The sequence below is a fragment of the Gobio gobio genome (genome assembly GCF_949357685.1).
Source record: "Gobio gobio genome assembly, chromosome: 10".
NCBI classification, from domain to species: domain Eukaryota; kingdom Metazoa; phylum Chordata; class Actinopteri; order Cypriniformes; family Gobionidae; genus Gobio; species Gobio gobio.
Window position 1 is genome coordinate 49,859,544 of NC_137116.1, and position 24,973 is coordinate 49,884,516.

At 37.7% G+C, this 24,973-nt stretch overlaps 1 protein-coding gene across 3 annotated transcripts in view; it reads left to right on the forward strand.

Moving 5' to 3' along the window:
* fibcd1a (fibrinogen C domain containing 1a) overlaps positions 1-24,268 on the forward strand; it is a 201,222-nt gene extending 176,954 nt beyond the window's left edge. For all 3 annotated transcript variants that reach the window (XM_079826743.1, XM_079826745.1, XM_079826744.1), the window contains 2 exons: positions 5,087-5,266; positions 21,516-24,268. In XM_079826743.1, the coding sequence (XP_079682869.1) occupies positions 5,087-5,266; positions 21,516-21,778 (443 nt within the window). In that variant the 3' untranslated portion in view covers positions 21,779-24,268. The remainder of the gene's footprint in view (positions 1-5,086; positions 5,267-21,515) is intronic.
* Positions 24,269-24,973: the final 705 nt, after the last annotated feature.

The following is a 24,973-nucleotide window of genomic DNA, read 5'->3' on the forward strand; positions in this document are numbered from 1 at the left end:
TCAGATCATATCGTGCAAAACAATAGGAAAATGGGTCTTATATCAGGTTATCTGGAGCCGGTTGAAGTCCCGACCAGGTGAAGATAATCATACGCACATTCGTTTTTACATGAAGAACAGCACTGCCAGCCCTCTGTCTTTAGCACGCCTGTTCTGATATATCGCACCTCTGTGTAACATTTCTGGGTCCCTGGGTTGAAACAGAAATGACATTGGAGTGCAAATGGCCTATCCATTTAGTCAGCGCAGAAACCATTAGAAGGGCGTTGGTGCTTAATAGAGCCTGATGTTGCGCTCGGCTGCTGCTGGAACAGCACCACACCAGTCCCCCTCCATTCAAAGCCATCATAACCATCTCTGTTATTATGCCAATATCATTTGAACAAATGTTAGTCTATTCTGCAGGACTGGAGGGAGGCAGATAGACTGCTGCTTCTCACCCAGGCTATCGTGTAACTTTAGGTTCAAACTGTGGGGAGCATTTCAGATGCAAAGGGGTGATTCTTAAAAGATCAGCCAAAAATAGACCTTTTAATCCTGAGACAGAGAGAGGGTTATAGATGAAACACTTCAACTGAAAACGAAAACTAACTGAAAATAATTTAAATTACCAAAACGAAAAATAGTTTTCTTAAAAAATCCAAAGCTAATAAAAATAATAAAATCACAAAACATGACAAAAACTTAATCAAAAATTAAAATGAAAACTGAAAATATAAAAAAATAAGACTAATTCAAATATAAATAAATATTGTAATAGTGTATAAATAATACTAAAAGAGCATTGTTAGTAACTAATATTTGCATAAATGTTTGTGGTTTTAATAATAAATGATTGCATCCTTTTTTAGTTAGTTTATAGTTATAGTTTATTTTATGTGTGTTGTTCCCTGGATGATCCATGGCTGTTTTTTGTTTTGTGATGGTTGTCCTTGAGTCCCTTGTTTGTCTTAAGCAGTTAAACTGCCCAATGTGCTTCAGAAAAATCCTCCAGGTCCTGCACATTCTTCAGTTTTCCAGCGTCTTTTGCATATTCAAACCCTCTTCAGCAGGCACTGAATGATTTTGCGATCCATCTTTTCACACCGAGGATTATTGCGGGACTCAAACACAACTATTAAAGAAGGTTAAAACATTCACTGACGCTCCAGAAGGAAACACGATGCATTAAGAGCCTAAAACTTTTGAACAATGTGAAGATTTCCAAATGTTCTTATTTTGTTAATATCTTTCTTCTTATTATTATTATTTAGTACTGCCCTTCAGAAGCAAGAGAACACTTGCATGTTCCCTTGAAGACAAATTAAGTACAATTTACCTTGATCTTCAAATTCAATAAGTTTTCACCTCCCGGCATTGTGTTTCCTTCTGGCGCATCAGTGAATGTTTGAACCTTTTTTAATAGTTGTGTTTGAGTCCCTCAATTGTTCTCAGTGTGAAAAGATGGATCTCAAAATCATACAGTCATTGCTGGAGAGGGTTCAAATATGAAACACCGAAGACAATAATGTAGACCTAAAATTCAAAGATGAAAGGGCAAAAAAGTAACTGTCTTTATTTTTTCTGTGTTAAACTGACTTGTGTCATTTGTTCAGAGACAAGTGCTATTATTGGTTGTTGTCTCCCCACAGCATCATTTTGTGGGGCTTTGTAAACCTGTATTAATTCTAGTGTGGAATTTTTCTCTTTATTCACTCGTCATGACAGTAAAATAGGACATTCTAGTCAATCGACTACAGCGTTTCCTCTCTCAAACTAAATAAAATATGGTTAACAGAAACACCGTCATATACTGCGAAACGGGTATAATTTTGAAAAATACTGTGATATAAATTTTTGGTCATAACGCCCAGCACTAATATATATATCCTTTCAAACCACCTGACTCTGTTTTGATACATAACGCCCACTTTTCACTATTATCAATTAGTTCCTGCTTAATAAAATCAAGTCCCACCCTACTTTTTCTCATTGAACATCTTGTTTAACTTGTTTAACTGTGAAATTTGCCAGTTTATGCAAATGAAATGGGTTGTGAATGACTTCACGTTGACTTATAAACAATATCTCAGTGTCAGTGCTAATGTTAATAATTGTTATAACCCGTAGCTCTTTTTTTTTTGTAGATATCTAATGGTTGTTGAACATCTGTTAGGCACAGTGTGATGCTTTTTAAGCAAAACATTCTGTTTAGCAAATATGGCCGCATGCAGCTAAAGTTTATTCACCTAACACCCTACCCAAACATGCGCTGCGGTCCACAACAGCTGAAGACCAGCAGCAAGCTACGATTAGACCTAGCAAAACTCTGCTGTATTGATTTTCTGTCCTGGGGGTGCAACGCACATGCCAGTGAACGGGCTACAAAGGGAATTCATTTGTAGGCAAGCACATTAGTTTTCTGTCAAGCACCTCTCCTCCTCTGTGTGAAAACTGGGTGGAATATTAAGAGAAGAACTTACTAGAATCTGGGTCTCCCGTGGGGATATTGATCCCAGGAAGTAGACCAGAGTCCTTCAAGCCGGTCTTAGCTAAGAATGAGAAGTTATGTCTCTAGCAGACCCACCCCTCCGAGAAAGAAGACATGCACCTTCGGCTTTCAGAATCACGATGTTGCGTCGCTTCCCACAGAACTTTGCTATGAATGTTGCAGGGGAATCTTAAAGTTCACTGTTAGTTCATTTCAAGTTAGAGTAAGAAGCTTGAAAACAAATAACCCAGTCACAGGTGTTAGCCAATAGAGTTAAAGCATGGTTTCACTAGTATCTAGGGAATTATAAGCCTATAAGGGAAAACAAGTCAATTTCACACCTTCCAGCACTCTAAAAGAAGTCCATAAAATTGGGCCCAATTTTCCATATTGAATTTTCACAGGTGTTTTCCACGTTTTTTTAATTATGTCAAGTCACCTTTGTTTATATTGCACTTTATACAATACAGATTGTTTCAAAGCAGCTTTACAGTGATGGTGAACAGGAAAAGGCTGCATTTCAGCTGTTGTTCAGCTGAAGTCAGTTCAGTGTTAATTCAGTTCCATTGTAAAGTTCATCAATTTTTTAATTAGTCCATTACGCATTACAGTGTATGTGTGTGTTTTGGGGTTAAAGGAAATGTGCCTAAAATTAACAAATAATGTCCTGTCAGAAAACATGTACTATATTAATGAAATTGGTAACACTTATTAGTTAACTACATTAGTATACATCATCCAACAATGGAAAATACTTTAAAAGCATTTATTAATGCCAGTTAATGTTAATTTCAACATTTACTAATACATTATTAAAATCAAAAGTTGTGTTTTTAAATATTATTCATGTTATTTAATAAATACCGTATATCAAATGTATTGCTGCTCATTGTTAGTTAATGCTGGTTGCAAATATATATTGTCAAAAGTTTTGGGACGCCTGCCTTTACATGCACATGAACTTTAATGACATCCCATTCTTAATCTGTAGGGTTTAATATGGAGTTGGCCCACCCTTTACAGCTATAACAGCTTCAACTCTTCTAGGAAGGCTTTCCACAAGGTTTAGGAGTGTGTTTATGGGAATTTTTTACCATTCTTCTAGAAGCGCATTTGTGAGATCAGGCATTGATGTTAGACGTGAAGGCCTGGCTCGCAGTCTCTGCTCTAATTCATCCCACAGGTGTACTATCGGGTTGAGGTCAGGACTCTGTGCAGGCCAGTCAAGTTCCTCCACACCAAACTCCCTCATCGATGTCTTTATGGACCTTGCTTTGTGCACTGGTGGAACAAGCCATCCCCAAACGGTTCCCACAAAGTTGGGAGCATGAAATTGTCCAAAATGTATTGGTATTCTGAAGCAGAGTTCCTTTCTTAAGAGTTCCTTTCACTGGAACTAAGAGGCCAAGCCCAACACTTGAAAAACAACCCCACACCATAATCCCCCCTCCATCAAACTTTACACGTGACACAATGCAGTCAGTCAAATACCGTTCTCCTGGCAACCCAGACTCGTCCATTTTTTGGAGGTCTGCAGCTATTGGAGGACTGCAGAAAGTTGGCGACTTCTGCGCACTGTGCGCCTCAGCATATGCTGTCCCCGCTCTGTGATTTTAGGTGGCCTACCACTTCGTAGATGTTGTTCCCAATTGCTTCCACTTTGTTATAATACCACTAACAGTTGACCGTGGAATATTTAGTAGTGAGGAAATTTCACGAATGGACTTATTGCACAGGTGGGAACCTATCACGGCACCACGCTTGAGTTCACTGAGCTCCTCAGAGCGACCCATTCTTTCACAAATGTTTGTAGAAGCGTCTGCATGCCTAGGTGCTTGATTTTATACACCTGTGGCCATGGAAGTGATTGGAACACCTGATTTCAATGATTTGGAGGGGTGTCCCAGAACTTTTGGCAATATAGTGTATATATATATATATATATATATATATATATATATATATATATATATATATATATATATATATATATATATATATATATATATATATATATATATATATATATATATGCATACACTATATTGCCAAAAGTTCTATATGTATATATATATATATATATATATATATATATATATATATATATATATATATGTATATATGTGTATATATATATATATATATATATATATACACACACGTATATATATATATATATATATATATATATATATACGTGTGTGTATATATATATATATATATATATATATATATATATATATATATATATACGTGTGTGTATATATATATATATATATATATATATATATATATATATATATATATATATATATATATATATATATATATATATATATATATATATATATATATATATATATATATATATATATATATATATATATATATATATTACTATTACTATTATGATATATTTTTTATAATACACAAATTTCTGTCCCACTAGCAGTCCCAAATAGAGTTGCTGAGATTTTATTTTATTTTATTAATAAGAAGTTACATGATTTGAGGTATCATTCAAGCTGGTCACCCAAACACTCTTTCCATCTTCTTTATATTCAAATAAATCTCATCTGCACATTTTTTCATTAACTTAATCTAAATCTCTTTCAGGCATGAAACGAATCCATGCACTTACCATTCAAGCCAACTATGAGCTGAGGATTGACCTGGAGGACTTTGAGAACAGTACCTCCTTTGCGCAGTACGGCTCTTTTGGAGTGGGTTTGTTCTCTGTTGACCCAGACGAGGATGGCTACCCACTGAGCATCGCGGACTACTCCGGCACTGCAGGTATGATTCACACTATTCTGCCTTTGACCTAGAGTTTCTGTGCTTACCTGCAGTGTGGAGCCAAAAACTATTACATTTATTGCAAAGGCAGAGGTCTCGCAGAAAGCCGTAGGTCATATTGTGCTGCTTTTAAAGCTCTGTATTCTTAAGACATCCTGCACAACAGCAATTCAATCATGGACCTGCATTGATGCCTGGAGCCAAAGTTCATGTCAGGTTTAATGGGGAGCCTCAGGTAAATGCTGGTAAAAGCTCTTCGGCTGATATGTAGTCTCGTCTAGACAGACTTTGGACAAATTATTCAGGCCAGGAACATCCACTTTAGACCATGACACACAATTTAACTGAAATGTAAAGTGTCACAAATTATATTTTGTTTTATGTTTATGTTTTTCCATTTAGGGGCATGAATCAGAAATATTAGCAGTCTTTGCAAATATTTGCACAGAAAAAAACAGCACAAAATGTACATAAATATTTGCATAAACGTGTGAATTTAAGATCAGAATTACTGTCCGCTCAAAAGTATTATGTATTGATTATTTCACCGGCAAAAAACAGTGAATGTAATGTAAAATGCTGCACACACACTGAATGAACAGACTAAATAAAGTACAAATGTAGTTCTAAAAATTATATTCTACATTGACTTTTTATATATACATTGGTTTTCACACACACACACACACACACACACACACACACGCGTATAAATATAATGTGTGTGTGTGTGTGTGTGTGTGTGTGTGTGTGTGTGTGTGTGTGTGTGTGTGTGTGTGTGTGTGTGTGTGTGTGTGTGTGTGTGTGTGTGTGTGTGTGTGTGTGTGTGTGTGTGTGTGTGTGTGTGTGTGTGTGTGTGTGTGTGTGTGTGTGTGTGTGTGTGTGTGTGTGTGTGTGTGTTATTGATCAAATAAAATAAAAACGAATTAACCACTAATCTCGGTTATTTCCCACCTAACATTAAAATTAGTAACAAATATATATATTTTTGATAGCTTTTTTTTTTTGATAGCAAATGGATTTCTCAATTTCTCTAGGGATTAAATGTATATAATTATAACAATTCAACATTACAGTATGTGTAACAAAGTTCATTGTAGGCGAGTAGTCTGAACCCAAAAGCAGCTTTTATTAACAAAACTTGAACAAATACAAAAACAAAGACTTGACAGAACCATGAATTAAACTTGAACCTGAACATAAACTCACCAAACAGCAGTTACACAAATCAAAGTTAGACCAGAGACAATGGAAACATGAGGGCTAGTTATGCACAAAGACTAATGACTTGAGAAAAATCTGAACACAATGAACCAATAAGAATGTGACACATGAGCCACTGTGACTAAATTTCAAAATAAAAGACAGGAAACATGAACATGAAGTCCCAAAACCAAACGTGACAGTATAATTGACTATAATATCAATTATAATAATATATATTAGGGCTGTCACGTTAACGCTTGCGATAAATTTAAAGTCCTTAACGTATTAAAAGAATTTAACGCAAATAAATTACAGAAGTACGTGAATCTGCGTCATTAACATAATTTTCGTCACGTAGTTAGATCGAGTCGGGAGTTTATCACAATCACACTGAGCATCTACAGCACCTGTAACTCTGGTAGGAGGAAATTTCCATTCTAACTTTTTAACTCGATTCTACTTCTGATTCTGTGATCAGGCCATTTTAAGCCGTTAAACTCTGGGAAAGTGTTCAGTGATCCAGGAATCGAATTCTTTCAAACAGTCCAAAACAGCGCTAATGTAAAGGCGGCCAGGCTGATTACATCACACATATCAGAGAGAATAGAGACTCACATTGCGTTTTTAGTGAATTATTCCAGTGTGTGCTTTGCTTTAAAACACGAGCTCTGTCGTATTCTGCGATTTGTTTCTGAAGAGCGCAATTTTGGTGACGTACAGGAGTCGTACAGTAAGCGCGTGAGAGTCTGATGCACAAACAACAAACCGTGTGTGTGCGTGCGCTCTAGATCACTGATCGCACGCTCCATTCATGAACATTTCCGTTGCACACACACTCAGGAAGGATCATGTTTGATTTGTCACGTGTACATTGTTTTGTTTAGTAATCGTAGGTTTATGCAGTCAAGACAAAGCGAATGATTTAGGAGTTTTTTGGCATCTCCGTGTGGTTCTGTTCGGTATCGCAGCTTGACTCGTCTAAAATGACAACAAGCTCTTTGTTGTTGCTGTGTACACATACTATACACTATAAGTTTTTTCATGTAATGTTTTTTTCATGTGTGCTTTAAATTTAATAGAATTATATAGAATCCTTATATTTGGTGTCCTTTTGGAGTCTCTACAATGATCCTTGAAGCTTGTAGAAAATACAGTTTTGTGAGAATCATCCTTCAATCTGATTGTTTACTTTGCTGGATGCAGCAAATGATGACAAAATGAATGTTTAATGAGAGAAATGGTGTTTGCTTAATTTCACGATAAGTGCGATTAATCACACAACAAAAGTGCAATTAATCGTGATTAAAAATGTAACCGATTGACAGCCCTAATATATAATACAGTGTATATACACACACACACACACACACACACACACAGACACACACACATACTATATATATATATATAATGTTTCTGTGTTCAAAACAAGGCCACTTTAAGCACAGACAGGAAATCCAAACTTAGTGGCCTGAATTGCGCCCAGTAAAACAAAAAAGCTCAGCCTAGAATAGAAACTATCATGAGAATCACAAGACTAATTTAAAGTTTCCTGCCCTGTTGTCAGTGGCGTTCAGATATATTCCTATGGCACGCGAAGCAACGGGGGCCGCAGGTTATCGTCTGTGCCGAGGCAAAGTGATGAGCAATTCTCAATGCTTCACCTGCGCTGTCGCCGGGGCCTCTTTTTAACGTTAATTGGGTCCCGCACTCTATTATTCTCAGGTGTTTTTCCCCGAGCACTGCCCTCCTCGCTGGGGCTGGACGCGGGCGTGACCTTCGCCGTGTGCCGGAAAGGGCAGGGATAATGAAGCCGTAGAATACATCTATGGCATTCCAATAAAGCAAGCACTCGGCTTATTATGGGAGACGTAAACAAACACTCCTATTAACATAAATCAAGAGGAGAATACTGCATCCACGCGTCTAATTAGCAAGGCTGTCTTAAACATCCCCCGCTGGAGAAGTCATGCCACATTGATTCCCAATCTTATCAATTACGTCTTGTTTGGACTCTTACGTCGCTGTCTTGATTAAAATGCATGCATGGTCGTTTAAAGCATTAATGTGTACATGAATGGTAGGTTGAACTGACCGTAAGCATTAAATCACATTTTGATTTTTTTTTTTTCGTCTGAGCTGTGCTCAATCAAGTATGGAACTTAGTTTTGAATCAAATGCTGAGAGAGATCAACACAGATCGAATGTTTTAGCACAATGGAATCAAACAGACATTTTTTAAGAGTAAGCAGCAGTGTGGAACAAAACAATAGCTAAAAAAACAAAAGGAATAAACTTCGCAGACCCAAACTGAGGTTCCTGGAGGGCAACATTGTGAGATGTCCTTGACACCTTTAATAATGGTTTGTCAGACGTAAAGCAAGTCCCTCCTCAGAGTCCAACATTCACAGAAATTCGAAAGGGAAAATTCTGACACAAGGTCAATGGTAAAAGGCACATTGTGGCCATAAAATCAAATGTGAAAGCAATTGAATGTGGCAGGCAGCTTAAAATTCAAAAGCAGATTTTAACTTATTTTTACTTTACCACAAAGTATCATTTTCTCTTATATTAATGATGGACAAGAAAAACTTGCTGAAAGGTTTCTCTGTCAGGAAAACTCGTATATACATTTTTTCCTCCATAAATCATTACTATTGGTCACCCTTGTCTGTCTGTGAGTTTTGCAATTATTTAACCAATGAAAAGTATTAAAGAGCTTGTGACTAAACCTCGTAACTCCATTGGATCCTCAAACTGTTGATCAAACCTCATAACTTAACCCCGCCTAAATCGTGAATGAAGTGCCGGACATTTTGGACAATCTCTGTTTGTTTGCAATGCAATGGTAAATAAAGAACTGGGGCCAGATTCACGAAAATCTTCTTAAGAAAGAAGTTAAGAAAATTCTTAAGATAAATTCTAAGAAGTTCATAAGAATTTTCCTAAGTGCAATTTTTGAAAAATTCTTAAGTTCTCAAATATTTTCTTAAGAACATCTTAATTTTTTACTTAAGAAGAAAATAAAAGGTGTTATATGGTGTTATTTTATTGAAAGGTATTACTGAAGACTCGCTGCATGAAAAACACCTCAAAGCCCATCTTTTCCTGCAGATTACCGTAGATATCATAATAAGTGTGCAGACTATTTTCGTTGTGACTGGCTTAACGGGAGTTAATCACTCAATGTTGTGTTTTTAATGTGCCATGTCTGTAAAGTTATTATTTTACAAGAGCCTAGGCGGTTATCAAGAACGCTGCTCAGGTACAAGATCAGCCGTTAGATCTACACAAGACGAATCATATCTCAGAGACATCCGAGCCAGCGGCAGACGTCAGAAGGACTAGCTGAGGAAAGGCTGCACTCGGCGGGGTTAACGAGCACTGAACACCCGCTGATCGCCTGGATCTCACAACTCCGAAAACGGCAGATAAAATAGTAACACTCTCTTTATAAATAAATCACAGATTTAATCTTTAAACAAGTACATTCTCGCCTGAAAAAGTCTTAAAACTACAATTTGTGACACATTAAAGGGTTAGTTCACCCAAAAATGAAAATTCTGTCATTAATTACTTACCCTCATGTCGTTCGACACCCGTCAGACCTTCGTTCATCTTCGGAACAGAAATGAAGATATTTTAGTTGAAATCTGATGGCTCTGAATCGCCGATTCATAAAGTTATTTTAGAACCACTGTAGTGAGATGGACTTTGTAACGACGTCTTTAGTACCTTTTAAGGGTCTTGAGAGTGTAAAGTGCATTGTGCCAATGGAGGCCTTTCAGAGCCATCAGATTTCAACTAAAATATCTTCATTTGTGTTCCGAAGATGAACGGAGGTCTGACGGGTGTCGAACGACATGCGGGTAAGTAATTAATGACAGAATTTTCATTTTTGGGTGAACTAACCCTTTAATAGTAGTATTTTTCAAATTATGCTGGGTTTCTCGTCTGCTATTGATGCTTGCTGGTTGGTGCGAGCTGGTTGCTGGTTTTATACTCGTCCATATGGTACTATTATTAGTTATACATTTTATATTTAGCCAGCTACTGTTATGTTGTAATGCTTACTATTCGAAACAACCCAATAAATTTGTTAAACATCTTACATTTGGGTATTTAAGATGGGTTGGAGGTTATCCTAACTTTAAGAAGTTATTTACAATGATTTTAAAGAACATTATTTTCGTGAATTTGAATACTTCTTAAATTTTATCTTAAGAACAAGCATAAGAAAAAAGATAAGAACATTCTATAGAATAGTTTTTGGGAATACAAAATATTCTTATATTTTTTTATTTTCTATATTTAGAAAATAACAAGAATAATTTCATTCTTAAGAATGTTTTGTGAATCCGGCCCCTGGTTCTTTGCATAAGTACAGCATTTTCTTTACTCAAGTAACACTATATATATATATATATATATATATTATATATATATATATATATATATATATATATATATATATATATATATATATATATATATATATATATATATATATATATATATATATATATATATATACTCACCTAAAGGATTATTAGGAACACCAAACTAATACTGTGTTTGACCCCCTTTCGCCTTCAGAACTGCCTTAATTCTACGTGGCATTGATTCAACAAGGTGCTGAAAGCATTCTTTAGAAATGTTGGCCCATATTGATAGAATAGCATCTTGCAGTTGATGGAGATTTGTGGGATGCACATCCAGGGCACGAAGCTCCCATTGCACCACATCCCAAAGATGCTCGATTGGGTTGAGATCTGGTGACTGTGGGGGCCATTTTAGTACAGTGAACTCATTGTCATGTTCAAGAAACCAGTTTGAAATGATTCGAGCTTTGTGACGGTGCATTATCCTGCTGGAACTAGCCATCAGAGGATGGGTACATGGTGGTCATAGAGGGATGGACATGGTCAGAAACAATGCTCAGGTAGGCCGTGGCATTTAAACGATGCCCAATTGGCACTAAGGGGCCTAAAGTGTGCCAAGAAAACATCCCCCACACCATTACACCACCACCACCAGCCTGCACAGTGGTAACAAGGCATGATGGATCCATGTTCTCATTCTGTTTACGCCAAATTCTGACTCTACCATCTGAATGTCTCAACAGAAATCGAGACTCATCAGGCCAGGCAACATTTTTCCAGTCTTCAACTGTCCAATTTTGGTGAGCTTGTGCAAATTGTAGCTTCTTTTTCCTATTTGTAGTGGAGATGAGTGGTACCCGGTGGGGTCTTCTGCTGTTGTAGCCCATCCGCCTCAAGGTTGTGCGTGTTGTGGCTTCACAAATTCTTTGCTGCATACCTCGGTTGTAACGAGTGGTTATTTCAGTCAAAGTTGCTCTTCTATCAGCTTGAATCAGTCGGCCCATTCTCCTCTGACCTCTAGCATCAACAAGGCATTTTCGCCCACAGGACTGCCGCATACTGGGTGTTTTTCCCTTTTCACACCATTCTTTGTAAACCCTAGAGATGGTTGTGTGTGAAAATCCCAGTAACTGAGCAGATTGTGAAATACTCAGACCGGCCCGTCTGGCACCAACAACCATGCCACGCTCAAAATTGCTTAAATCACCTTTCTTTCCCATTCTGACATTCAGTTTGGAGTTCAGGAGATTGTCTTGACCAGGACCACACCCCTAAATGCATTGAATTAACTGCCATGTGATTGGTTGATTAGATAATTGCATTAATGAGAAATTGAACAGGTGTTCCTAATAATCCTTTAGGTGAGTGTATATAAAGGCTAATGTTTTATGTATTTGAGGAGTGGAAAAGTATGTCTTTAGCATTAGCCCTGTCCACACGAACACAAAGGTATTTTCAAAACCGCAGCTTTTTTTATGCGGTTTGGCCGTTCGTCCACACGCAAACGCACTATCCAGTCACTGAAACCAAACTTTTTCGAAAACTCCTGCCAGGGTGAAGATTTTTAGAAACTCTGTTTGCAGTGTTGTCGTGTGGACATTTTGGCTCATTACATCAGAACCAGAACCGGCAATAACCTTTTTTTCCAGGCTTCTGATTGGCCGACATGGCTTTACGGTTAGGGTTATATTGACACCTGTTGGTTTGGCAGCGCTTCTGCTTCATAGCGTGTTTTTGTGTTTTCATGTGGACACATTTTTTTTTTTAAAAGGAGGAAAAACTGAGTTTATAAAAAATACCTGTGTACGTGTGGTCTAGGCCTTAGTTTAGCATTTGTCATCGAGTCACAGCCAATACTGTCTGAAATAGCCTGTCTGTACCACTTGAGATTTTGGCCAAATTACATAAAAAAACTGGGCAACCACATAGCGACAGGAAACGTTATAACCTGTTGAATAAAAGTTGAATAAAACATAATGTGATGCACTTACTGCCTCAGATGCAGCTGTTCTAATGACGGACAAAACGTGCATTTATGTCCGAAAATTCCTGGTCAAAAATCTTGCGAGTCCAAATGAGCTTGCTTTTGGCAAAATGTTAATATTAATGACACATGCAAGTGTCTGACCACATATAAAGCCACAATATCAATATCATGTTGTGTTTAAAATATAAATTATTCAATATTACCTTCTTGTTTATGGAACTAGAACAGGATAGATAGATAGATAGATAGATAGATAGATAGATAGATAGATAGATAGATAGATAGATAGATAGATAGATAGATAGATAGATAGATAGATAGATAGATAGATAGATAGATAGATAGATAGATAGATAGATAGATAGATAGATAGATGATTAATCATGTCGTTCTAGCAATAGATCGATAGACTAAAGATAAAGATAATTACTTATAACACTTAAAAGTGTGCCAAAATATGTGTCATCCAAAACCACAGATAATCTCATTCATTCGGGCCAACACTAGACTAAACCATCCAAGTTACTTCTTTAGCAGACATCTAAAACTGTACAGAGCAGCTGTCTGAAAGTGTTTTAGCGATTATGCGCTGAAGCTGATGTACCGATTTGATATGACATTATTTCAATATGACAGTGCATCCCTGTGGAGATTTTGATGAGCCATACCCCAGAATCCTCTGTTTTTCATAAATTACTGTGATGTTTTTTGCAACAGAGATAAAAAAAAAAAAGTGTTCCTCACACACCCTGTCCTTGCATGTGAGAATTTTCATAACGGCATATCATAACACAAGCATGGTGTCTTTAATGCTACTCTGTTTAATGAAAGGCCTTTACGATAGGGTAGAGAAAGAGCGCTCAGCCACAGCGGGGATCTCGGGGAAGAAATAATTACCTGAGATGAGTTTTTACACCCATGATGCCCTGATCTCTGTAAACACTTTGAGTACTAATACAGTGCCAACTTCAAAGTGTGCTAATGACAGTTTTGCAAGTGCACAGAAATGTTTTCACTACCATTAGGGAGGCCAGAGTAAGAAGCGAAATTGCATGTGAGCGTTTGATTATTTTGTAACAATGCTTGTCCAAGTAGAGGAGTGTATAATTTCTCTCTGATGTTGCAGTGTTTTTCGGCATTTATGCGATTATGCATTCATGCGCATACCTAATGACTCGCATCGCCCTCCTGAGTGGGTCTGTCTCAAGACATTTCATAAAAGTCTGAGATGCACCTTCATGCTGACACACGCTACACACCCCCTCAAGTGCACAAATTGTGAGGTCTGTTTTGCACAGAATCTGCAATTTACTGCAATGATTAATCATATCGTTCTAGCTAATTAGTATTTTGTTTGTATGGTTGGGGATTCTTTATGAATATTGCAACATAGTATTACAGAGGCCAGCAGCTTTCCCTAACGAGCCTAAGGTTGTTAGCTAGTTTCCAAATCTGGTCTATTTTGATGGTTTTCAAGTGGTTTTGTTCATTTTTCGACTGATAGACCAGGTACACCAGCTCATACTGGTTGAAACTGGCCACAGCGTACCAGCTTAAGGTTTTCAAGTTGGTTTTTGGAACATGTTACTGGTCAAGTGTGTGCTATCAGCTCCAACCAGCTTGACATGCTTCAGATAACCATCTAGACCAGCTTTGTGACTAATGACTTAAAATAGCTAGTTTGAGAACCATCTTAAAAGGATAGTCCAGCCCGAAATGAAAATTCTGACATTGTTTACTCATTCCAAACCAGTATGACTTTTTCGTGAAGATGATAACCAAACAGTTTTTGGTTCCCATTCCCTTCCATTATATGGTCAAATGTAATAGAAGTCAATGGGAACTGAAACGGTTTGGTTGTCTGCGTTCTTCAAAATATCTTCTTTTATGTTCCACAGAAGAAAGTTAGTCATACAGGTTTCGAAAGAAGATGAATGTTGGTAACCAAAGGTAAAATATAATGGAAGTCAATGGAAACCAAAATTGTTTGGTTACCAACATTCTTCAAAATATCTTATTTTGTGTTCAAGCAAAAAGTTTGGAACGAGATGATGGTGCTGACATTATATCATTCATTTTTGGGTGGACTATCCCTTTAAACCAGTCTAAGATGGCAAAGTCTTAGCTGGTTTAAGCCAGCTGGATTCTCATCTTGGGCTGGATCCCAAATGGCATCCTTCTATGCACTTTCGGTCTTGTGGACTTACAAAGGCTGCCGCGTGCGCGTGCGCGTGCGCGTGCGCGTGTCCGTTAAGTCCACGAGACTGTAGGGTGTCCCATTCATCATTTTAGGTTTCTAAAGGGTGAAGCCCCTTTGTGGCTGTTATGCGCCCTCAATGCACATTTCAGCTGAGCCCGCAAGTTTGTGAGCTACGCAGAGGACTTTACCCGGCAGTCAAAGCGTCATTAGGTCATGAAAGTGCGGAGGATTCAGAGGAAGAACTTGAGGGTATAGGGTGCCATTTGGGATCCAGCCTTAGACCAACTCGAAACACGCCAAAGACCACTAATTAGACCTTTTAAAGGTACCGTGTGTAATATTTATGAGGATATATTGACAGAAATGCAATTTAATATAAATAACAATGTTTTCAGTGATGTATAAAGACCTTACATAATGAACCGTTATGTTTTTATTACCTTAGAATGAGCCGTTTCCATCTTCGTCCCCTTATGCTGCATTCACACCGAACGCGAATAGAGCATCTGGATCGAGTGATTTCCATGTTAAGTCAACGTAAAGAGTGATTTTATTTTGTGCTTTTTGTGCATTCACACGTTTGAAGCGAATTCGCGTCTGACACCCGAGTTGAAAAATCTGAACTTTGGCGTCTATTTGTTAACCAATCAGGAGCCTGCTTGCTGCTGTCATGTGGTAAAGTGATGTGATGAGAAACCCCGCATAATTTAAAAATACTACTGTTGTTTTGTAACAAAATGTTTAAAGCTCAAATCTGTGGTTTATTTATAAAGAGAGCACCTATTTAAAAAATGTAATCTTGCGTTTTTGGAGTTGTAAGATCCAGGGATCAGCGGGCGCTCAGCTCTCATTAACCCCGGCGAGAGCAGCCTTTCCTCGGCCAGTCCTTCTGACGTTTGCTGCTGGCTCTGATGTCTCTGTAGTGGTTAAACATGAGATGATATTTGTGTTGTGTAGATCTAACGGCCGATCTTTGGTTTCATGAATATATAATGTGTTGCCTGCCAAACTTAATTTTTTTAGGCTATTTAACTTTACCGTTGTTGCCTAAGCTGACTTTGTTTGACTGAATTGTTTGCTTTATTTATTGTATAGCTTATTATACCTTGACATTTAACAAAAAGAGACTGGGTTTTGTTTTATGTCATATTTAATTTTATTACAGTGATAATCATATATATGCACACTTATTGTCTGAACCACATATTAATGTGTTTAATATTTGTTTTTTACGGAGCCCCGCACATGACATGCAGTAAAAAACTAGTAGGCTAAATCGTGCGCACGATTTACTATTTCGTTCCCTCGATTTATAAAGCGTGCACACGTTTTACTAATTCGTTCCCTCGATTTGCTAAATCATGCGCATGATTTATAAACTGAGGGAACGAATAAGTAAATCGTTTGCACGATTTAGCAATTTGAGGGAACGAATTAGTAAAACGTGCGCACGATTTATAAATAGAGGGAACGAAAAAGTAAATTGTGCGCATGATTTATAAATCGAGGGAACGAATTAGTAACTCGTGCGCACACTTTACTTTTTTTTTCTTGCATGTCATGTGCGGGGCTCCGTAGTTTTTACATGTAAATGAAAAGAGGCATGGTTGTGTTTCATATTTCGTTTGTTATAAATATACATGCAGTGAAGATAATCAAGGTGTGCGTTGCCTGAACCACATTTGTGTGGCTATTAATGTTTAATATTTTTTTTAATTAAAATGAAAAGAGGCAGAGTGGTGTTTTATGACATATTTCTCCTGGAGCAAGCGTGTCTATTTCGCTTCAAACGCTCGATTCCATTTCCATCCGTGTCCATTTCGCTGTGGACGCACGAGTGGATTCAAAATGTTCAAGCGTCCAACTAGATGCGATAGACGCAAATTTGACGCTCTATTCGCGTTCGGTGTGAACACAGCATTACAATGAATTTGCCAATTTGCGGCGTCATGTTTCTATGGTGGCCCTAAACGGAGAAATTGCTCTACAGAGCTCTAGCTACTCTCTGCTGTCTTAGATGAGGACATCTTTGTCCTGTGTCGGCCACCGTAGCTTCTCTATGTGCTCCGAAAGGGAGGGGTGAGTGATGGGAGGTTGCAATTCACAACCTCACCGCTAGATGCCGCTAAAATTTACACACTGCGCCTTTAAACCTGCTGAAAACCAGGTAAAGCAATCTCCTGTATAATTTTTCCGCTGGCATTCTTCACAGCTGTTCATTGGGTCTCCTTTCACAGTCCAGGTGCTGTCATTTTATACCGCCATCATTCTGGTGATTCGTTATCTGCTAGACCACAATGATGAATCTATAAGGCACCAGAAACAAGTTTATGATGTGTAACACACTTTACAATATGACATAATGGCATCAATTGGATCTCTTTGTCCCAATAAAACGGCTATCACGATACATGTTGCAGCAGAGTAGAATTAGAGTCAGAGGATGAGGACAGGAGAAGGGTTTTACTGCAAGGCTGGCAATAAAAAGCTGATCTTGTCAGCAGGGCCGGGCCCAGCGGAGCCGGGCGGTATGGAGGCAGGAAACTGGGATTAGATTAGCCTAGATGCACACTGCAACATTACGTCCCTGAGACATACATCACAGAGCTTAATAAGGGCACATTAACGGCAACGTGTTAAAACGCTCCTTTGGTTTCTGTCTCTCTCTCCACATCACTAGCAGAGCTAGCAATCTTAATATGCGCATGTAAACATGCTAAGCTTATTGTAAAGCGTACGTCCAATTGACGTTTTACTGCTCAAAATATGAGCCTATAAACTGTTTTAGCATCCCTATTCTAAGCAATTAGATTGTATGGATTGAAAGCTACAAGCATAACTCTATAAATGTAGGCTATGCTATTTATGTGCATAAATCTTTTAAAATACACTACCATTCAAAAGTTTGGGGTCATTTTAATTGTTTTTGAAAGTGTCATGCTTCCCAAGACTGCATTTATTTTGTCGAAAATACAGTAAAACAGTAATATTGTGAAATATTATTACAATTTAAAATAACTGATTTCTAGTTTAATATGTTTAGGGCCCGAGCACCAATTTATTGAGGACCCTCGTGAAATTGCTCCGTTTATTATTATTCCGCTTCTTCTTCTTCTCCAAAATTAATCACATTTTTGAGGGTCTAAACATACTTTAAACTTAATGAAACTTTGCACACGTCACATCTGGTGAAAATGTACATCTGATATGGGTTTCAGAATTATGTGTTAGCAAAATAGCACGATAGCCCTACCTATAAAATTTCAACAAAGCACCCCTCCCACTACGTTTCACTATACGTGTACGAAATTCGGTACATAGATGTAATGTCCCAATATTTACAAAAACTTTCTTGGAGAAAAGTCCTAACAGAAAGGCAGCCATTTTGAATTTCCTTGATTTTTGTGCAGTATTCCAGGCCTTGTACTTTATCAAATCATAAGGCTTTTGTGATGCTAAATTGCAAAGATCTTCAGTTTTCGCCAAAGGGCGTGTCCCTGGCGGCCTGATAAATGTCATGTTTTCAATCTGCCCCAAACTTCACACGTTTGATAAGAGTTCTGTCCTGAACACAAGCCCATGCCCATCTGGCAACAGGAAGTGACATGTTTAAAACTACCAACAACATATTAAAAAGTGTCAGCAAGTGTTAAATAGGCTAGCAACATGGAAGAAACATGCTAAAACATGCAAGAAACACTTTGCTAAGTGCTAAAGCGTGCTATTAATGCAATGAAACAGGAAGTTGCTGTAAGTCAGACATACAATGTCCAATCTGCCCCAAACTTAGCATGCAGCATGCTAGAAATATGCTCAAACATGCTAGCAACTTTCTGTTAATGGCACTCGCGAGCACCCTTCTGAGACCTAAAATGACAAATGGGACACCCTACGGTCTTGTGGACTTAACAGACACGCGCACGCGGCAGCCATTGTAAGTCCACAAGACCGAAAGTGCCATTTGGGACAGGGGACTAAAATATGCCATTGTGTGTTAAACATGCTAGAAACACTTAGCTGAGTGCTAAAGCATGCTATTATCATCATGAAACAGGAAGTTGCTGTAATTTAGGCATGCAATGTCCAATCTTCCCCAAACTTAGCATGCAACATGCTAGAAATATGCTAAAACATGCTAGCAACTTTCTGTTAATGCAATGAAACAGAAAGTTCCTGTAACTAAGGCATGCATTGTCCAATCTGCCTTAAACTTAACATGTTTGAATAGTCCTGGCCTGAGCACATCTTCATGCCAATATTCAGTTATAGTAATAGTGCCAACTACTGGTAACAGGGAGTGACGTGTTTAACACTGTAATGCACTACTAACAACATACTAAAATATGCCATTGAGTGCTAAACATGCTAGAAACATGCTAGCAACACTTAGCTGAGTGCTAAAGCATGCTATTATCGTCATGAAACAGGAAGTTGTTTTAACTCTAGCCAATCTGTCCAATCTGCCCCAAAGTTCACATTTGATAAGAGTCCTGGCCTGAAAACATCTACACTACACACCAAAATGTAGTTACAGTCATAGTGCCACCAGCTGTCAGTAGAAAGTGTGGCAAATACAAATGACTTTGATGTAGTCCTCCTATATTTACCTACTTAAATGCGGCAATATGCACCCATGCTCTGTTTTCCTAAAGCCACAGGGTGGCGGTGGCACCGGTGCGAGGGCCCTATCATCGCCGCTTGCAGCTTTCATTTCAAATGTAATTTATTCCTGTGATGCAATGCTGAAATTTCAGCATCATTACTCCAGCAGTGTCCCTTTATCTGTCAGAAATCATTCTAATGTGGTGCACAAGAAACATTTATTATCAGTTTTTTTTGGAGGGGGGGAAACTGTAATAGGGGAGCGCGGGCCACAACCTAACGCAGGGTTAGTTGTAACACGCATGTTTTAACACTTTCCACACATGCCAGAATGACGAAACTTAGTGTATTTACTAGTTGCCATATCAACATTATTTAGAGAAAAAATAGCGCCAAAATTAAAACATCTCTGGAAGATATTACTGAACATGTATTTAACCATAGCAAAAGTAAATTTCTTACTTAAATTTAGTTTTCATCTCTGTTTTTTGTGTTTATTTAAAATAAGACAAATCCGATATTATTTTAATCTTATATCTGTTATTTAACAGTTGAGATGGTTCTTTAATGCTGATCTACTAGGAGCCGCGATTTAAATCCCAGTTGCGCAGGCGGGGTGTGTTTTAACACTGCGTTACAATGAGCCCCTATTAGAAATATGCCATTATATTCTATACTTTTATGAATTCTTTTGAGAAACCATGAGAAAAGGGTGAATAATGACTGAGAGTTAATGTTCAGAAATTATTAATTATTATTATGTTTTGAACTATGTTGTATAGCTGTATTTAGCGATGTGTTTGTAGTCAAACTCAAAAAAGGTTATATTTTTAATGATTAAAACATTTATTTTAAAAAGTTAATAATTGTATTTTAATGACAAAATATTTTAGTTTGTCTTGTATATATTTTTTATTATTTCAGGTAACATTTTAAGCTGTTATTTGGTCATGTTACATTGTGCCCCACCACATGTTACAATGTACCCCACCTATGGGGCATGTTGTCACTTGCATTCTTTCGGGGTAAATCAAGAAAAAAGTATACACTGTAACAATGAAACAAAACCACATAATTGTACTAGACATGTGTGCAATTAATGTGGGAAAAAATATATACTCTGAACCCCAAGTGGATTTACACAAACTGAGAAAGTCAAAAAGCGTTAGGTTGTGCCCCGCTCTCCCCTACATTTTTTTCAGGATTCTTTGATGAATTTAAAATGTTTAAAATAACAATATTGGTTTCGAACAGTATAAATGTGTTTCGATGTAAAAGTCTTAACTGTCACTTTTAATCAATTTATTGCATCCTTTATTAACATTACATTATAAAACATTTTCCTGCACAGGTCTATTGAAATCACTAAATTGATAAAATAATAAAGTAAAGGAAAAACACAAGCACAAGTTAGCAAGCAATAGGTAGAATGCTCGGCATTTGCATCGTTTTCTTGCAAATGTAACAGACATTATATTTATATCCCAATATTTTATTGCATTGCATTTCTATTGCACTCTATTTGCATTCTGACTTTATAAAAAAAAGAGCCCTAATGTCAATTACACCTAATATTTGTGTATTTTTATACGTATTCTCTATTAGGCATGTTTTGAGGTTCCACCGAAGCAAGCTGCCTATATAGACTGTAGACAGGTATAGCTCATTAGGTTTTAGAACAAACCCTGTGTACTGCTGTTTCTAAACTTTCCATGATACGGATAAACAAAGACGTTGCGGTCGAGTGACTCACTTGTTCTTTTGTTTCTGTCTTTTTTCCTCACCGTCCCTGTCTATCACACGCTCACTCTTCCACCCTTCCTCTGTCTTTCTCAATCTTTCTTTCCATCACGCATTGATCTGACGCTACAGGCGACTCGCTGCTCAAACACAACGGGATGAAATTCACCACTAAGGACAAGGACAACGACCACTCCGAGAATAACTGCGCGTCCTTCTACCACGGCGCCTGGTGGTACCGCAACTGCCACACCTCCAACCTCAACGGACAGTACCTGCGCGGCCAGCACACCTCGTACGCCGACGGCATCGAGTGGTCGTCCTGGACGGGTTGGCAGTACTCGCTGAAGTTCACCGAGATGAAGATCAGGCCGACCAAGGAGGAGAATAAATGAGCGAGAACTAGAAAACTCGATTAGAAGAACTCCAAGATGGCTGTAGGTGTTAGAGACACTCGAGAAACGCAAGACAACCTCTTTCTCATGTTTCTGTTTCTATCCGTCTTTCAATCCCACCATCTTGTAGTGTTCGTGCTGATGCCCAGTGGGCTGCTGTTTTTCTCTCGATCTACTGTTCACATCTCTGAATATTATTATGACGAAACATTGCAGGTATTGTCAAAAATGTTCTAATGAAAAAAATCTATAGTTGTTGTGTAAAAAAAAGAACAAAAAACGAAAAGAAAAAAAATTCTGTAGCTGTGAAATTTAGCAAGAATGTGTAGCTTTTCATAAAAAATAAAGACTTTTAACTCTTCTCAAACATCCGACGGAGAGGCAGCTTGTCCTATGTTGTTTTCGTTCAGTGCTTAATCAATAACTCGTAGTTAAACATGACAAGGTGGCTATTGGTGTGTCCCGCCACTGCTGTAATATCTGGGAGGTAACTACATTTTCCCTCATGTCGAGTAAATACGTTATTGACCACCAGGGATGCTCAAAGAGAATATGTGTCACAGTGCTGGCGTTCAGAGTGATGGGCCAATACAGGCACATATTTCACTCTGACAGGTCAGTCGGTGGAAGGTTTATCAATGGAAAAGCTGAACGTCTCTAAGAAAACACAGCGACCCTTTGGTGTTACTGCCGGTTAGCAGAGTGTTGGATTTTATCTTATGCACAGTAGGTCGGGTTCACCTGAAATCCCAATGAGATGGATTGACGGAGCTTAAGGCTTTTTATCTTGGAGGAGATCTGAGAAGTGAACTTGGGTTGAACCGCTTTTATTGTTGTGAACAGACCGACTCCTCTGTTTTATTGTCAGATCACCCTGGATATCATTTCAGTAGCTCGTCGATTTGCCACTAATATATTATCATGTATTCATTTAATGTTATTTGTTTTAGATCAATTGTGAAATTCTCCAAATCATTGGCTGAAAAGGAATAGTTTACCCTAAAATGGGTCAAGATCTAAATCACATTTAGTTCTTTTAAAGCACATACATTTGATTATATTGTAGCAAATGTCAAATGTTTTGGAGGCTCTTAAAAGAGTGAAATGGAATTAGGACAGACTAAATCTAAACAGTACAACAGTTAGTTCTGGTCCCTTTTTCATTTTCAGTGACTCTTTTTGCATGTCATATCACTATGCCAGTAGGTGGGGACAAATTACTGTCTTTATGAGTGAATTATAGAATCAAGTAATGAATAATACACTGATTTATTTGGGAATTAAAGAAATGTCTGTTTTTATGAGTGAATCGTTGAATCAATCACTCAACCAAGTTGTTCATAAATGCTGATTCATTCAAGAACAAATCAAGTGACTCTTTATGAGTGATTCACTGAATCATTTATTCGGCTGATTATGAATGATTCAGGAAGAAATATTACCCACCGCTGTTGCTTTTGATTTCAGTTGGATCTATTTTCATTTGTGAAGCAAAAGTACACAAAGTATATTGCAATTTACTCAGTATTATCTTCTTGTTTATATAACTTTTGTATAAAATCATGAGGGTGAGTACCTGATGGAACTGGTTTTTGGGTAAACTACGGTATTACCATCGTTGCTTCTCTTTCTATTTGTATTTGTTTGCTTTTTTATCTCTGCAGACTTGACTCACTAACTGTCCCTTTTCTATTTAATTTATGGCACTGACAATGAGCATATGTTTCCTTTCCAAACCGTCAACCTGCAATGTCCTTGTACTCATTTGCTTGTGTTTTATGTGTATTTGTATTAGTTTTGATAACACAATACTGAACATGTTTCAGCTGTTTTTTTATTTGTATACTAATGCCATTCATCCTGCGATATCCATGTTAACTAAGATGAGCCAGTGTTTAGAATGTGAGAATCGGTTTCATAACTTTATTTGTTGTGATTGTGCATTGTACATCAAAGATGAACATTGTCTGCACTTTAAACAGCAACATCAAAATAGTCATTTCTGTTCGGAAATGTTTTACAATCACTTTTATATCTACGTATATTGGATGGAATTCAAAGAAATAGTTTTATGAATCAAAGGATAACCCCTCAGAGTATTTTAAGAATGCGAATATCAGCCTGCTTTATTGTTCAAATGTTTATCTATGTTCAAATGGCTAACTTATCGTACATACTGCAGTGCCAGCCCCTTCTGAAAACCCAATTCACCAGCGTCAAAGGAACTCAAAACTACAGCAGAGCAAACAGCTGTCACAGCCCAACCAAACTGATGCGTTTTGATCAAGTTTGTGACGCATTCTCGCTCAATAAAGAGAACCGCAGGCATTTCTGTGAGGTGAAATTGTTTAAGATGAACGCCGCTATGCAGATTGAGTTTCACGGTCAATTCCCTCTGGAAACTGTAGGAGGGATTTCAATGCTCCAGCTGTCCTAGCATGCACATTGAAAACGAAGAGCAAACGCCAATAAAATACATCCCCGCACCTCATCATGCCATGTTTTTCTTGCTCTCCACAGGTATATTAAAAGAAATGTGCTGTTGGGTGTGAAACAGATAAATGTGAGATGTGGACTGCGACGAGAGAGATTGGTTTTGTTGCGCTAACGGACAGAACATGTGATAGCTACAGCTTTTGGGGAAAGCTATATTCTCAGTTCGTGGCCCCGGTTGCTGTCTGTGAACTTCTGTGAACTCAGGAACCCCTGCCGATGGCCTCTCAAACTACACCTGCCTGCTGACGGCGGCTTGCCAGTCATCCATGTAAATAATTTAACCGTGAAATTGAGCATGTCTTGCAGTATAGCAACACCCCAGGATGACAAGAGGACGTTTTCCTTTCTTTACACATCTTGCCCTTCCTAACATCCCCCAAACCCATCATTTGTGACCAGCTATGAAAGCGAACACAGATCTACTGTACACTATTAAAGGGATAGTTCGCCCAAAAATGAAAATTAGCCCATAATTTACTCACCCTCAAGTCATCCTAGGTGTATATGACATTCTTTTTTCAGACGAATAAAATCTGAGTTATATTACAAAAGTCTGTTAAATGTTAAATATTAAATGTTAATCCATTGGTTTCATAGTTGCTCTGTTTCTGAAGTCCATAAAAAGTGCATCTGTTTGTGTAAGAAAAATATCTATATTTTAAACTTTATAAAGTAAACTTTCGGCCGACGCCTTCCCTG